The following is a 14,253-nucleotide window of genomic DNA, read 5'->3' as shown; positions in this document are numbered from 1 at the left end:
GTAATCCGAGCTACTTGGGAGGCTGAGACAGGAGAATCCCTTGTACTTGAGAGGCAGAGATTGCAGTGAGGCAAGATCGCACCATTGCACTCCAGCCTGGGCAACAAAAGCGAAGAGCAAAACTCTGTCTCAAAAAAAAAAAAAAAAAAAATTAAAAAAAAAAGAGATAGGCTATTACTTTGTCGCCCAGACTGGCGTTCAGTGGTGCAATCTTGGCATGCTACAGCCTTGACCCCCTGGGCTCAAGTGATCCTACCGCTTCAACCTCCTGAGTAGCTGTGACCACAGGTTGATTTTTAAAAATTTTATTTTGTAGACTACAAGGTCTCACTGTGTTGCCCAGGAAGGTCTCCAGCTCCTGACCTCAAGTGATCCTGCCTCCTTGGCCTCCCATGTGTTGGGATTATAGGTGTGAGCCACTGTGCCCAGCTGAATCTTTCTTTAATAAGACTATAATTCTGTTACTGAGTTTTATCATTTCTCTTAATGACTTCAGTGTCTGAACTCCCCATAATCATTTTAATAGTAGAAATATGTAGGAAATTATTAAAATAAATATTTTATCTTTTGACTGTCAAAGGAAAAAAAACTTCTGATTCAAGGAAATTTTATAATAAAACTATATTAAAAGCAAGTGGAAAAATCCTTTTTAGAAATTTTCTTATAAGATTATGATATTAATCTTCCAAGATTTGAGTATGTACAAATTTTAACAAATGAGGAAACAAAAATTGCAGCCAGGCCTGGTGACTCAGGCCTGTAATCCTAGTAGTCTGGGGAGACTGAGGTGGGAGGATCTCTTGAGCCCAAAAGTTTGAGGCCAACCTGGCCAATATACGGGGATCCCATCTCTACCAAAAAATAAGAAATAAAAACATTAGCTGGGCATGGTGTTGCCCTCCTGTGGTCCCAGCTGCTTGGGAGGTGGAGGTGGGAGGAACTGCTTCTGGGGTGGAGGTGGGAGGATTACTTGGGCCCAAGGGGTGTGGAGGCTGCAGTGAGTTTTGATCAGGACTCTGAACTCCAGACCCTGTCTCATTCATTTATTCATTCATATTAAATAAATAAATGCATTCTAATGATGACTTTTTATGATCATATAGATGGTTATTGTGTTTGTCAAATTCCGATCTTAGAAAAAAATGTGATTAAGCTGAACTTTTTGTTTATATTATCTTTACCACTCAGGCAGTTTTACAGTTTCTACAACTAGCTCTAAATAATCTTCAGTAAGATGTTTATTAATTGTACCTTAAGGACTTCATCTCTTAGGAGTCTTTACATTTTAGTAGGAAAAATTTTAAAGACCGATAGGCCTGTAATACCCTGATGTCATAAATAGAGACTGGAATTTTAAATAACTGAGGTAGGAGGCATTGTTCAGTTTCCTTAATATTTGAGCCATGACAATCTTAGGCCAGATATATGTATACAGTTTAGAATTGATAATTGACAATATTTTCTACTAATACTCTTTGGGACCGACAAACTGTAATGCTTCAGCATCTCCGTAATGTGACTTAAATTTAATTATTAAAAAATTCTTAAAATGGTAATGAAATAGACATGGGCTGAAATTTTAAAAATAATTAGGTATGTCAATTCATGTAAGGCGGTACACCCGTTGAAAGCTACTCAAGAAGTTCTAATTGTTCACTTCTGTAATAGATCTATAAAAGTAAACAAGATGATTTAATTTAATGTCAAAAGTTGCTACATGTTAGTGTGTTTTGTTTTTCTATCTTTGGCATGGTGGAATCTGAACAGCATTTCACAATTTGATTCTAAAAGAAACTTATTTTACCCATGCCTATCTTGTACTTCTTACTGTTAGTTCCACTGATCTTGTTAAAATGTAACTCTGAAGTCTTACAAATATAAACCAATAGGGAAATAAAATTAGCGAGAAGTCTAAGTTTTGGACTCTTTTTAAACAAATATGGTTTTATTGCTTTTCAATACTTGTTGTGTGAATTAAACCAGGAACCTTACATGTAATAAATGAGGCAAGCAAGCCAGATTAGGACTCTGAGACAGTAGACCGTGGAGACCCTGTCTATAGAGAGTAGCTCAAAATTAGCATCTTTTATTGTCTTGTTAGACTCTGGGTTCAATATTGCTAGATCTGAGTTTTCAAGAGAGGCTGGCATTCTCTTTTGCTTTTGTTGTCCTGAAGTTTCTTAATTTTTTGATGTTAAATACCTACTCAAATTTAAAAGACAGCAAACAAAACACATGTGGGCCAATTTTGACTTCAAGATACCAATTGTGATCTTTGGACTTGATGAACAATTTATTGTCTGTAGGGATTGAGAATTTCATTAATAAGTATATATGATTGACACTTCTAAGGTGATTGAAGATATTAAGTACTTTAATCATATATTCCCTCATCTTGAATTTAGCTATTAATTTTTGGTGAATCTTTTAATGATTGTGCTGATTTAAATTCAGCTGAGTTCCAATTCAAATTATCAAAAATTCTAAACTGAGAGAGAAGGGCCTGAATTAGACGTCATTACTTTGTATAATTTTTTAATGATCTTTTTGATAGGTGTTTTTTGAATCCAAATTTGTTATATTTGTTATAAAATATCCAAGACTTGATCAGGCACAGTGGCTCACACCTGTAATCCCAGCATTTTAAGAAGCCAAGGTGGAAGGATCACTTGAGCTCAGGAGTTTGAGACCAGCCTGGGTAAGATGGTGAAACCCTGTCTCTATAAAAAATACAAAAATTAGGCTGGTCGTGGTGGCTCACACCTGTAATCCCAGTGCTTTGGGAGGCCGAGGCGGGCAGATCACGAGGTCAGGAGATCGAGACCATCCTGGCTAATATAGTGAAACCCTGTCTCTACTAAAAATACAAAAAATTAGCCAGGCATGGTGGTGGGCGCCTGCAGTCCCAGCTACTCGGGAGGCTGAGGCAGGAGGATGGCATGAACATTGGAAGTGGAGCTTGCAGTGAGCTGAGATCATGCCACTGCACTCCAGCTTGGGTGACAGAGCGAGACTGTCTCAAAAAAAAAAAAAAAAAAAAAAAATTAACTGGACGTGGTGGTGTGTGCCTGTAGTCCCAGCTACTTGGGTTCTGAGGCATGAGGATTGCTTGAATTCGGGAGGTTGAGGCTGCGGTGAGTTGTGTTTGTGCCACTGTACTCCAGCCTGTATGACAAAGTGAGACACTGTCTCAAAAAACAAAAAAACAAAAAAAAAAAAACCCAGGAATTAAAAAAAGCGAGTCTTAAAGGTAGATTAACCATTGGTAACCACTGGTAGCCAATCAGGAAGCATTTGTCTAAAAGTTTCTCTTTATGAAACAGAGCTTTATCCTTTGAGACAATTAGGAGGATTTGAAAGAAACTGAAAAGTAAATAACCTTATGTGACTTAATGTTAAGAAAATACTGTACCCTTTGAAACTCTGATGAAACAAATTTGAAACCCAGATCAATTCTCATATGACAATATTGTCTCCCTTTTTTTCATAGTGGCTCATCTTAATGTATGCTTACTGAACAGGCAAATGCTTACTGCTGATAACCAGATACTACAGTATTTGTGCTTTGAGTCAAAATCGACATTTTACTTTCTGTATTAACTTTTAATGTTCTTCTTGACTATCATTCAGTTCTCAGAATTGGATTTTCATAGATGGCAGCACTTTCCAGAGCATTTTCTTGACAAAGGGAAATACCAATGTTTTGAGAATTACTGATCAAAGTAGAAATGTGAACTGAATTTTTACCTTATGGTTACCAATATGGAGGAATGGACTTGAAGAATCTTTTTTTTTTTTTTTTTTTTTTTTTTACATTTTTTAGAGACAGGGTCTCGCTATGTTGCCCAGGCTGGTCTCTTAAGCTCAAATGATCCTCCCACCTGGGCCTCCCAAAGCGCTGGGATTACAGGTGGGAGCCACTGTGCCTGGCCCTTGAAGAACACTTCTTTCTTACAAATCATGTTTTGGCCGCTTTTAAGGAGGGTGGAGATTTACACATACCATGGGGTGATACACATGTACTTTTCATTATCAGGGCCAGACAAATTTGACTTTAGTGCTTTTTCTTCCCTTTTCTACCTCAGAATTAACTCTCTTTGTGTCATCTCGTAACAATATATAAAACTGTATCCACAGGAATATTTCTTATTAACTCTCTCAATGAAATATGAGTATCTAAAACTATTTTAATGTATTACTTCTCTTGGGGACTTTTGCCATCAGGAGAAAAAGGTAAAGGAACACATTTCTACCAGTAGAATTTAAACATTACTGATGAAGTGGCTTTGTGTTTGATTTTTAAACAATAAAGCTGTATTTTCTCAGTTCCTTTTAAATTATAGCATTGCTCTGATACTATGTTTTAGTGAGGAACTCAAGATGCATCCTAGTAATCAAGTATTATTATAAAGAATTTTATGTATTAATACCAGTCACCTATGCATAATAATGAGTAATTTTCATTGAGCATTTACTGTGAGCTAGGGAGTATTTTACATCTTTTACATAAATTATTTATATCCTTAAGTAATCTGTGAAGTAGAAATTATTATTAATCCCATTTTGCAAATAAGGAAAATGAAGGCACAGAATGCAGTGTTAGTGACAGAGCCCCAGTGTTCAGACTCCAGATTGTTCGATTCAAGAGTTCAAATTCTTAACTACAGTGCTGTATCCCCTTTGCATAGAAGTACACATGGTGATTGTATCTGTGTGTGTTCACTGTGTGTGTGTGTAGAGAGAGAGAGTGTATATATACATACACATTTATATATACACACACAGGCTAATTATGTATGTGTGTATATATGTATAGTCTAATTGCATTTATTCTATATATGTTCCTATGATGTAGATGAATCAGTGTGGTCAGAAGTAGAGTCTGTGTAATGATATCCCTTTGAAATCTGAGTCATCTGTTACCTGATGGTCCCAGATTACTGGGTAGTTTGATGTTATGTTGACAAAATATCTTAAGTATTTAGAATATTAAATTATATGTGATTATATATGTAGAAATAGAAAAAAATCTCTAAGAGATAAACTTAGACATATGTAGCCACACATCCTATTCATTCTTTTTTCATTTTAAATAAAAAAGTCTGAAGTGAGGCTAGAAGGAAGTCATGGTATCGGTATAATTTTCACTGATACATTTTCATATGCCCTGAAAATGATTCACTCTTTTGGCAAGTTATTTGAATATCTGAATTCTTTCTTTTGCTATATTTGCCCTAGTTGAATAAGCAGTGGTAACTTTGGCTCAGAACTTTTGTTTTTAGGGAAAGAGGAAGATTATCTTTGAAGGTAGATGTTTGCAATATAAATAGGGGAGAAAAACAGTGTATCCGTTACATTTAGCCTGTAAATCTTGATTTTAGTTTCAAGCTTGACAATAACATGCTTTAAATATATGTATATATAACCATTATTGGTTTATATCAAAGACATCCTTTAATATCCCCACAAAGAATTGGGAAAAATAAATGACCAGATTTCAGAGAACAGAGCCAAATATCCAGCACTGACTTGTTACAAGGTAAAAAGACACTTATTTGGATTATGATTTTTCTGTTTGTATTGCTCCTGGGCTTTCACTAAATGTAGTTTTGTTTACTTTCTTTGTTTTGTTCATAACACCATTTAATAAATAAGGTTATACCAGTTTTCTTGTGAACATAAAAAGCAGCCAGGTTTTTATTTCTAATATATTGATAAGTTCTATGGAAGGGACATTGACACTTTTTGTTTCTACCTTCTCACAGTATATCAGCTACAACAGGAAGCCCCTCATCCTCGAAGAATTACCTGTACTTGCGAGGTGGGTGTAATGAAACTGCTACCAAAAAATGTCTCTCAACCATCTGTTTCCCAAACTTTCACCTTCTTCAGTGACTTGGTTGTTTGTGAGATAAACCACTTAACACTAATTGATATCATAAAATTATAACTTGAATACATTTTTCTTAATCCTTCTCATTTGATTTAACTTCCACTTTTTAGTGGACTGTTTGGAACACAGTATAGAATATGACGATATAGTTTTAAGGGTTGTTCGTATTCTTTTCAGTTAGTTCTTACATTGTTTTTTCATTGTTTAATATTCTTTTTTTAGAACAAAGTTTGAAGCCATCATTATAGGATTATTGAATTCTTTTTTACATTGAAATAAGTGTTTAACTTATGATTTTAAAAATGAACAAAAGATATGGATAGTTCACCGAAAAAAAGATATGATGTATGACAATATTTGTAAAGATGTTCAAATTTCATTGATAATAAGAGAAATGCCAATTAATATACAGAGAGATCATTTTTACTTTGCAGATTGGCAAAAGTTAAAAGCTCAGAATATACTTAATTGGTAAGCCTGTGAAGAAACAGGCACTTATGTTGCTGACTGGAATGTGACAGTGTAATTTTATGAGAATTTTGTAGTATCTACCAAATTATACCATCACCTACCTTTGACTTACCAGTCCAAATTCTAGGAATTTATCCTGATGAACCACCTGTACAAATATAGAATAACATATGCTCAAAGTTTTTCATTATAGGATTGTTAGTAATAGCAGAAAAAACCTAAATGTCTGTCCAGAGGAAACGGATTGAATAGAATAGAATACTAAAAAGAATAAGGAAGATTTCTATGTACTGATATGGACAGATTTCCAGATATACAATGTATATAGATATAGTGAGTATGGTCCCTTTTTCATATGAAAGAATAGAAAATAAAAAATATGTAGTCTGGCCAGGCAAAGCAGCTTATGCCAGTAATCTCAACACTTAGCGAGGCATGGGCGAGAACAGTTTGATCCCAGGAGTTCAAGACCAGCCTGGGCAACATAGTGAGAGCTTGTTCTCCACAAAAAGGAAAAGTATATTTATAGATATAGTTTATTTTTTGCAAAAGAGAAGCACAGAAAGGGTTAAACCAGAGACCAGTAAAATAATTATGATAAGGATCGGATGAAGAGCACTGTGGAGGAAATAGGGATGGGAGTGAGATTTTTCTAACTCTGATTTTATAGTTGTGACTTTTGACCCATGTAAATGGTCATGTATTGAAACAAAAAAGGTAAAGAAAAATGATTTTTAAAAAGCAAACCCAGCCGGGCATGATGGCTCATGCCTGTAATCCCAGCACTTTGGGAGGCTGAGGCAGGCAGATCACAAAGTCAGGAGTTTGAGACCAGCCTGGCCAACATGGTGAAACCCTGTCTCTACTAAAAATACAAAAATTAGCTGGTTGCGGTGGCAGGCGCCTGTAATCCCGGCTACTGGGGAGGCTGAGGCAGCAGAATTGCTTGAACCTGGGAGGCAGAGGTTGCCGTGAGCCGAGATCGCACCACTGTACTCCAGCCTGGGCAACACAGCAAGACTCCATCTCAAAACAAAAACAAACACACACACACACACACACACACACACACACACACAAAAGCGAACCCTAAAATTCAAAACAAACAAGAACAAATGAGCCTTACAAATTCACAACGTAATCACCAAAAAAATAAACTTAAATAGCTTTTATTTATTTATTTAACTTTTTATTTTTTTGAGACAGAGTCTTTCTCTGTCACCCAGGCTAGAGTCCAGTGGCGTGATTTGGCTCACTGCAACCTCAACCTCCTGAGCTCAAGTGATATTCCTACCTCTGCCTCCCAAGTAGCTGGAACTACGGGCATGTGCCACCATGTCTGGCTAATTTTTGTATTTTTTTTATAGAGATGGGGTTTCGCCATGTTGCCCAAGCTGGTCTCAAACTCCTAAACTCAAAGGATCCACCCACTGTGGCCTCCTAAAGTGTTGTGATTACAGGTGTGAGTCAGGGCACCTGGCCTTTTAAGTTGCTTTAAAAACTATATTTTAAATTGACACATAATAATTGTACATATTTGTGTAGTACAGAGCGATATTTTGATACATGTATACACTGTAATGATTAATTAGGGTTATTAGCATATCCATTACCTCAAATATTTATAATTTCTTTGTGTTGAGACATTCACAATTCTCTCTTCTAGCTAATTGAAAATATACAATAAATTATTTGTAACTCTTATCTAGGATAATTTTGTATTTATTAACCAACCTCTCCCTATCCTTTTCTTTTCTCTACCCTTCCCAACCTCTAGATACCACTGTCTTGTTCATCTTCTGTGAGATCAATTTATTTAGCTTCCACATATGAATGAGAATGTGCAGTATTCATCTTTCTGTGCCTTTCTTATTTCATTTAACATAATGTCTTCCAGGTTCATCCATGTTGCTGCAAATGACAGGATTTCATTCTTTTTAATGACTGAATGGTATTCCATTGTGTAAATAAACCACATTTTCTTTATCCATTTGTCTGTGGATGGACACTTAGGTTGATTCCATGTTTTGGCTATTGTGAAAAATGCTGCAATAAACATGAGAACACAGACACCTCTTTGAAATACTGATTTCCTTTTCTTTGGATATAACCCCAGTAATGAGATTGGTAGTTCTATTTTTAGTTTTTTGGTGGAACCTCCATACCATTTTCTGTAATGGCTGTATTAATTTGCATTCCCACCATCAGTGTATGAATTCCCTTTTCTCTGCATCTTTGCCAGCATTTGTTTTGTCTTTTTGATAGTAGCTATACTAACTGGGGTGACATAAAATATCTTATTGTGGTTTTGATTTGCATTTCCCTGATGTTTAGTGATACTGAGCGTTTTTCCATATACTTCTTGGCTTAAGTAACTTTTAAACATATTATTCTGATTGTACAAACTCAGAGGGAAATATTCTAAGGACAAAATTTGCAAAAGGCAGAGGTGAGAAGACAGCTTGAACCCAGGAGTTCAAGACCCGCCTGGCAATATGGCGAGATACTGTTCTCCACAAAAAAGAAAAAAAATAGTTTATTTTTGCAAAAGAGAAGCACCGAAGGATTAAACCAGAGACCAGTAAAACAATTATCATAAGGAGTAGATGATCAGATGTTCAACATGTGAACATTTACATAGTTCAAAAGTCACAACTATATAAAAACAGACTTAGAGAAGTCTCACTCCCATCCTTAACTACATGTATCTTGAAATTATTTTGTTTGTAATATAGGATAGAGCAAAGAAATAATTTTACTGGATTAGGGGGAACCAGGGTTCTTAGGAGATATTAATTAGGAGAATGGGATGAAATTAGAAAGTGTACTGTGGTATTAGTTTTGAATTGGTGGCATTAATATTAACTCATAGATTTAAAAAATTTGTTTTCTATCTCAGTCCAAGGAAAGGGCCTAGAAGCCCCAGTAAGAATGAATATATCCAGGGTGTACATTTTGGGTTCCAAATATGGTTTCCTACCAAAAGGAAGCAATGTTCCTTAGAGAAGTTCCTGATTTCTTAATGGGGGGCAAAGAGGTCCTGGAACATACTGTGTCGGAAAGCAAGAACGTGCTCAAAAACTGATGGGGACATGTCAAAAAGGCACAGGAGCCTATTTGAAAGTTTCCTACCATCAAAACTTGAAACAATTTGAACATCTAAAAGAATAATGGTAGGTATGGATTATAACACATTATGTGAAAGAGAATTTGTAAGTCCATAATCGTACTTTAAAATTGAAAAAAAAAAAACTCACTTTGTTACTAAGAGAGAAAAGGGGGAAATATAAAGTTGTTCGTTACAGAAGAAATGACACTTAAAATGTAGACAAAATACAAAATTACAAAATCACTGATTTGCACTAATGATTGACTCCAGGCAAGGATCATCAATCATTGGATGTTAAAACCATTGGGTGAAAGGCTGTAGGTGAACAGGATATTTACATGGTCTTAAGGTATGACAACACCAATTATGTGTTAATTGCAAAGAGAAAAATATACCTTTATAGTGGAGAGATCTGGTGGTCAAACTTAGCATTACCTGTAATGGGACAAACTGACACGTGTCTACTAAAGTGATGCAGTGAAACACACAGTATCACCTGTATAATATTTTTGCCAAAACTATTTAACTTAAATCTAATTATAAAGTATGAATCGGACAAGTTCAGAGTACGTACATTCCATAAGACATCTGCCCTGGGTTTATAAATCATGTCGTTATCACACACACACACACAAAACAGAACAGTGGTGGGACGATATAAAATTGAAGGAGACTAAAGAGACATGGCAATCAGATTCAAGGACCTTGATCGGGTCCTCAACTTTATACATATATTTTAAAGCTATAAATTTTGGGTACAATTGGATAAATTTGAGTATGGACTGTGTTAGGCAATATGGAATCATAATAACTTTCCTAGACAACACATTATTGAAAAACAATTACTTCTCGGCTGGGCGTGGTGGCTCACGGCTATAATCCCAGCACTTTGGGAGGCCGAGGTGGGTGGATTACGAGGTCAAGAGATCAAGACTAGCCTGGCCAACATGGTGAAACCCCATCTCTACTAAAAACACAAAAAATTAGCCGGTCATGATGGCACATGCCTGTAGTCCCAGCTACTCAGGAGGCTGGGGCAGGAAAATTGCTTAAACCCTGGAGATGGAGGTTGCGGTGAGCCAAGATCGCACCACTGCACTCCAGCCTGGGCAACAGAGGAAGGCTCTTTCTCAAAAAAAATATATATATATATTAAATAAATAAAAGAAAAGTAATAAAATAATTATTTTTCTGTTGATAAAAATGTTAAAATGGATTTTGTCATTGTGACATCTGTTTTAAAACACAATATAGCTTTGAAAATATATAGTTAGTTACAAAGAGAACCAATTTAGAGAATTAGGTAGGAGTTTCATGGGATTGTCTTTTGAATGTCCAGTTGCATTTTAGATATATGTAGATTTCCAGTCTGTGTATTTGTAAGCATAGAATAAGTATGAGGTACTTGATTATTGCCTTTCATTGCTACTATGCTGTGATCAAGGATGATTAAACAATTTGCATGTAATGGGAATTTTAAAAATGCTTTTTAATAAGATGTTTCATTTTGTTTCATGTTCTCTTCAGACATACTTTTAAGTATGTGAGAAACTGAAGGTGAGAAATTGGCAGTACTTTGGAAAGTCCTGAAGTATTTATTAGTAAGACTGTTATCTTTATTGAAAAACAGCTATATCATTCCTTTCTTAAAATAATTTGAAACCACACAAATGAAGATGTAATAAAAAGAATAAAGAAAAGTTGAGGAAATAAAAACAGCAAAATGCCAGTAGATTGCAATGCTGATTGAGGATCAATATAATTGCGTGAAAAGTGTTTCACAGTTATAAAGTATATAAAACTCTGAAGGCCAGTATTATCCAGTTTTTTCCTGAATTAAATTGTTCTTAAAAAAATTCATTTGGCATGACATTAAGGTATGATAAATCAATGGAACTGACTTTTAAAGGGCTAAGCTGATGTGGTCAAAGTAGATTGCTTTCTGGTGATTCACCCTGATGCAGAGACACAAGATAGAATAAGATATTGGAGGAATAGATGGATGTTAGAGTCTCTGAAAATAATTTCTTTTTATTTACCTTTCCTCTATGATTGATTGAATGCTGCTATCCCCTGAGGAACTAGACCAGTTGTATTCTCTCCTTTGGTTAAAAGCAGGCATGAAAGCATTGAAAAACCAGAAAAGCAAATTGTACAAGTGACGTTTTCCTACTTAAATTGAGCAATGTATTCATCATTTCCACTTTGTAATATAAAAAATATTTATTGTATTAACTTTTCACAATATTTTGTGAAATATTTATGTTTCACAAAAATATAAATTTTTTGTAAATATTCTATGTTTGTTTATATTTTAAAATATTTATATTTTTTTCTCCAAAAAATAGCCGTCATGTTTTAATGACTAAATTGGTGGGCAAGGAATGCTGTTCAGAATGAAAAGATTTACTGTGACTGACTCTCCTTGTACATTGTAACTATCCTTACATATTCACAGCTTATAGTCTGTTTGTTATTTCATGTTAAGCACCTGGTTGAATTCAAGTAAATGTATATATGTATATATATGTGTGTGTCTGTGTGCACACACGCACACACGTGTATGTGTATAGAGTGACCGAGTACACACAGGTATAAATTACATAGGTATAAACTATATCTATTTATTACATAGGTATAAAATCTATCTAATTCAGATGGAGATATGAGAGAAGCTCCATATCTTTTGTTCACTGATATTAATACAGTGTATTTGGCATCTGACCATTATTAAACATGGACCTTCAAAGTGGACGCATTTTTTCTCCTGCTATCCACACAGTGGGAAATGTAGTGATTTTTTTTTAAACACATAAAACCAAATTTCTATTCCCTATGATACATTTTTCAAGATAGTATTACAGGGAGTTGGATAGCATTTTTTTTTTTTTTTTTTTTTTTTTTGAGACGGAGTCTCGCTCTTTTGCCCAGGCTGAAGTGCAGTAGCTCCATCTTGCCTCACTGCAAGCTCCACCTCCCGGTTTCATGCCGTTCTCCAGCCTCAGCGTCCTGAGTAGCTGGGACTACAGGCCCCCGCCACCATGCCTGGCTAATTTTTTTGTATTTTTTTAGTAGAGACGGGGTTTCACCGTGTTAGGATGGTCTCAATCTCCTGACCTTGTGATCTGCCCACCTCAGCCTCCCAAAATGCTGTAATTACAGGCGTGAGCCACCGCACCCGGCCTGGATAGCATTTTTGAGTACAGGTGCACATTATGGTAACAATGAGGTTGTCTTTCTCTAGGCTAAATGGGTAAAGTAGACTGAGGCTGGACAAAATGTACGCAAGTCAGTGCTATTAATGTAATGAGAAATGTAGATAAAATGACACAATTTACACTGTATTCAAGTTCTAATTACAATACCAATTAGAGGAATACTGAGTATGTATTTTGGTAGCACATGTTTTATTTTTATTTACTTTTAATATTTTTTTTAGGTACAGATTCTTGCTCTGTTGCCTGGGCTGGAGTGCCATGGCCCAATTTTAGCTCACTGCAGCCTTGCGCTGCCAGGCTCAAGTGATCCTTCTACCTCAGCCTCCTGAGAAGCTGGGATTGCAGGTGTGCACCACCATGCCTGGTTTTTTTGTTTTGTTTTGTTTTGTTGTAGAGACAAGGTCTTACTATGTTCCCCAGGCTTGTCTTGAACTTGTGGGCTCAAGCGATCCTCCTGTTTCAGCTTCCCAAAGTGCTGGGATTATAGGCGTGAGCCACCGTGCCAGGCCAACACATGTTTTAAAAATATTTTTCTTCAGACCTACTTATAGAAGTAGGAAATTGACTGTAATCATTTTACTCACTTGTCTCCCGCAAGCAGATTATGTTCAGCACCTAGGTATGCTGACTGGTGTGTAGTATAGGTTGTTAAATGCTTGTAGAGTGAAATGAATGAATGAGATATCTTTGTCTAATTTATTTTTCAATACAATGTTCTTATAATATGGCTTACAAAATGTGTGCATTAATACCTATATCTGTTAGAGATGCTCTGGTTCTTTCTGTCACGTGTGTATTTGTTTATTCAATCAAAATTCTTGGAGGGGCTGCCATCTCCCAGGCCCTCAGGTTTCAAATCAAATAAAGCAAGATCCCTGTCCTGAAGGAGCTTCCAATCTAGGTGGGGAATGGAGCAGTAGCTCAACCTTTACTTAGCATTGAAGCACAGAGTTGGTAGTACTTACCTTGATACATATGTATGCAGCTTCTCTGGCCAAGGGCAGAGTACTTGTGGGAGAGTGGTAAAAGATAAGTCTGGAAAGCTAACCAGGCATTAGTAATAAAGGGTTCTATGTCCTAAGCTTAGAGTTTAGACTATAGAAGTGAAAGTATTTTAAGCAGGAGAAAAACATGATTGATTAGGCTTAGAAAGAACATCTGGCTTCAGGGAAGAGGATGGATATTTTAGAGACAAAAAAACTAGTTTAGGAGGCTATTATGATAGTCCTTGTGATAAGTGGAAAGAACCTATAAGACACTGGTTCTGAGAATAGTCAAGAGGGATTAGGAAACGGGAATATTTAAAGCAGTAGAATTCTCAGGACTTGGTGACAAGATGGTCATGGGTTGCATGGGAGTCTAGTAGATTTTCAGGAACCAGTCAACTCTCCTAATCTTCTCTCATGTCATACTTGCTTGGCAAAACTGCAACCCTATTGCTGTCTCTGCCTATTCTGTACATTCTGCCAAGTAACAGTATGGCTGGAGGACAATGAAATATTTCAGAATTTCTGAACTTCAAGTTGGTACTTAATGCTCCCTGTACTGCCTTTATTCATGTC

General features: G+C 35.9%; 1 protein-coding gene across 7 annotated transcripts in view; it reads left to right on the top strand.

The window, feature by feature from the left end:
• LOC105483204 (chimerin 1) overlaps positions 1-14,253 on the top strand; it is a 199,196-nt gene that overhangs the window by 52,732 nt on the left and 132,211 nt on the right. For all 7 annotated transcript variants that reach the window (XM_071072969.1, XM_011743917.2, XM_071072970.1 and 4 more), the window contains one exon: positions 5,766-5,821. In XM_071072969.1, the coding sequence (XP_070929070.1) occupies positions 5,766-5,821 (56 nt within the window). The remainder of the gene's footprint in view (positions 1-5,765; positions 5,822-14,253) is intronic.

This window comes from Macaca nemestrina, chromosome 11, assembly GCF_043159975.1.
Source record: "Macaca nemestrina isolate mMacNem1 chromosome 11, mMacNem.hap1, whole genome shotgun sequence".
NCBI classification, from domain to species: domain Eukaryota; kingdom Metazoa; phylum Chordata; class Mammalia; order Primates; family Cercopithecidae; genus Macaca; species Macaca nemestrina.
Note: the sequence above shows the minus strand (reverse complement) of the source record. Positions and strands in the feature narration are given on the sequence as shown.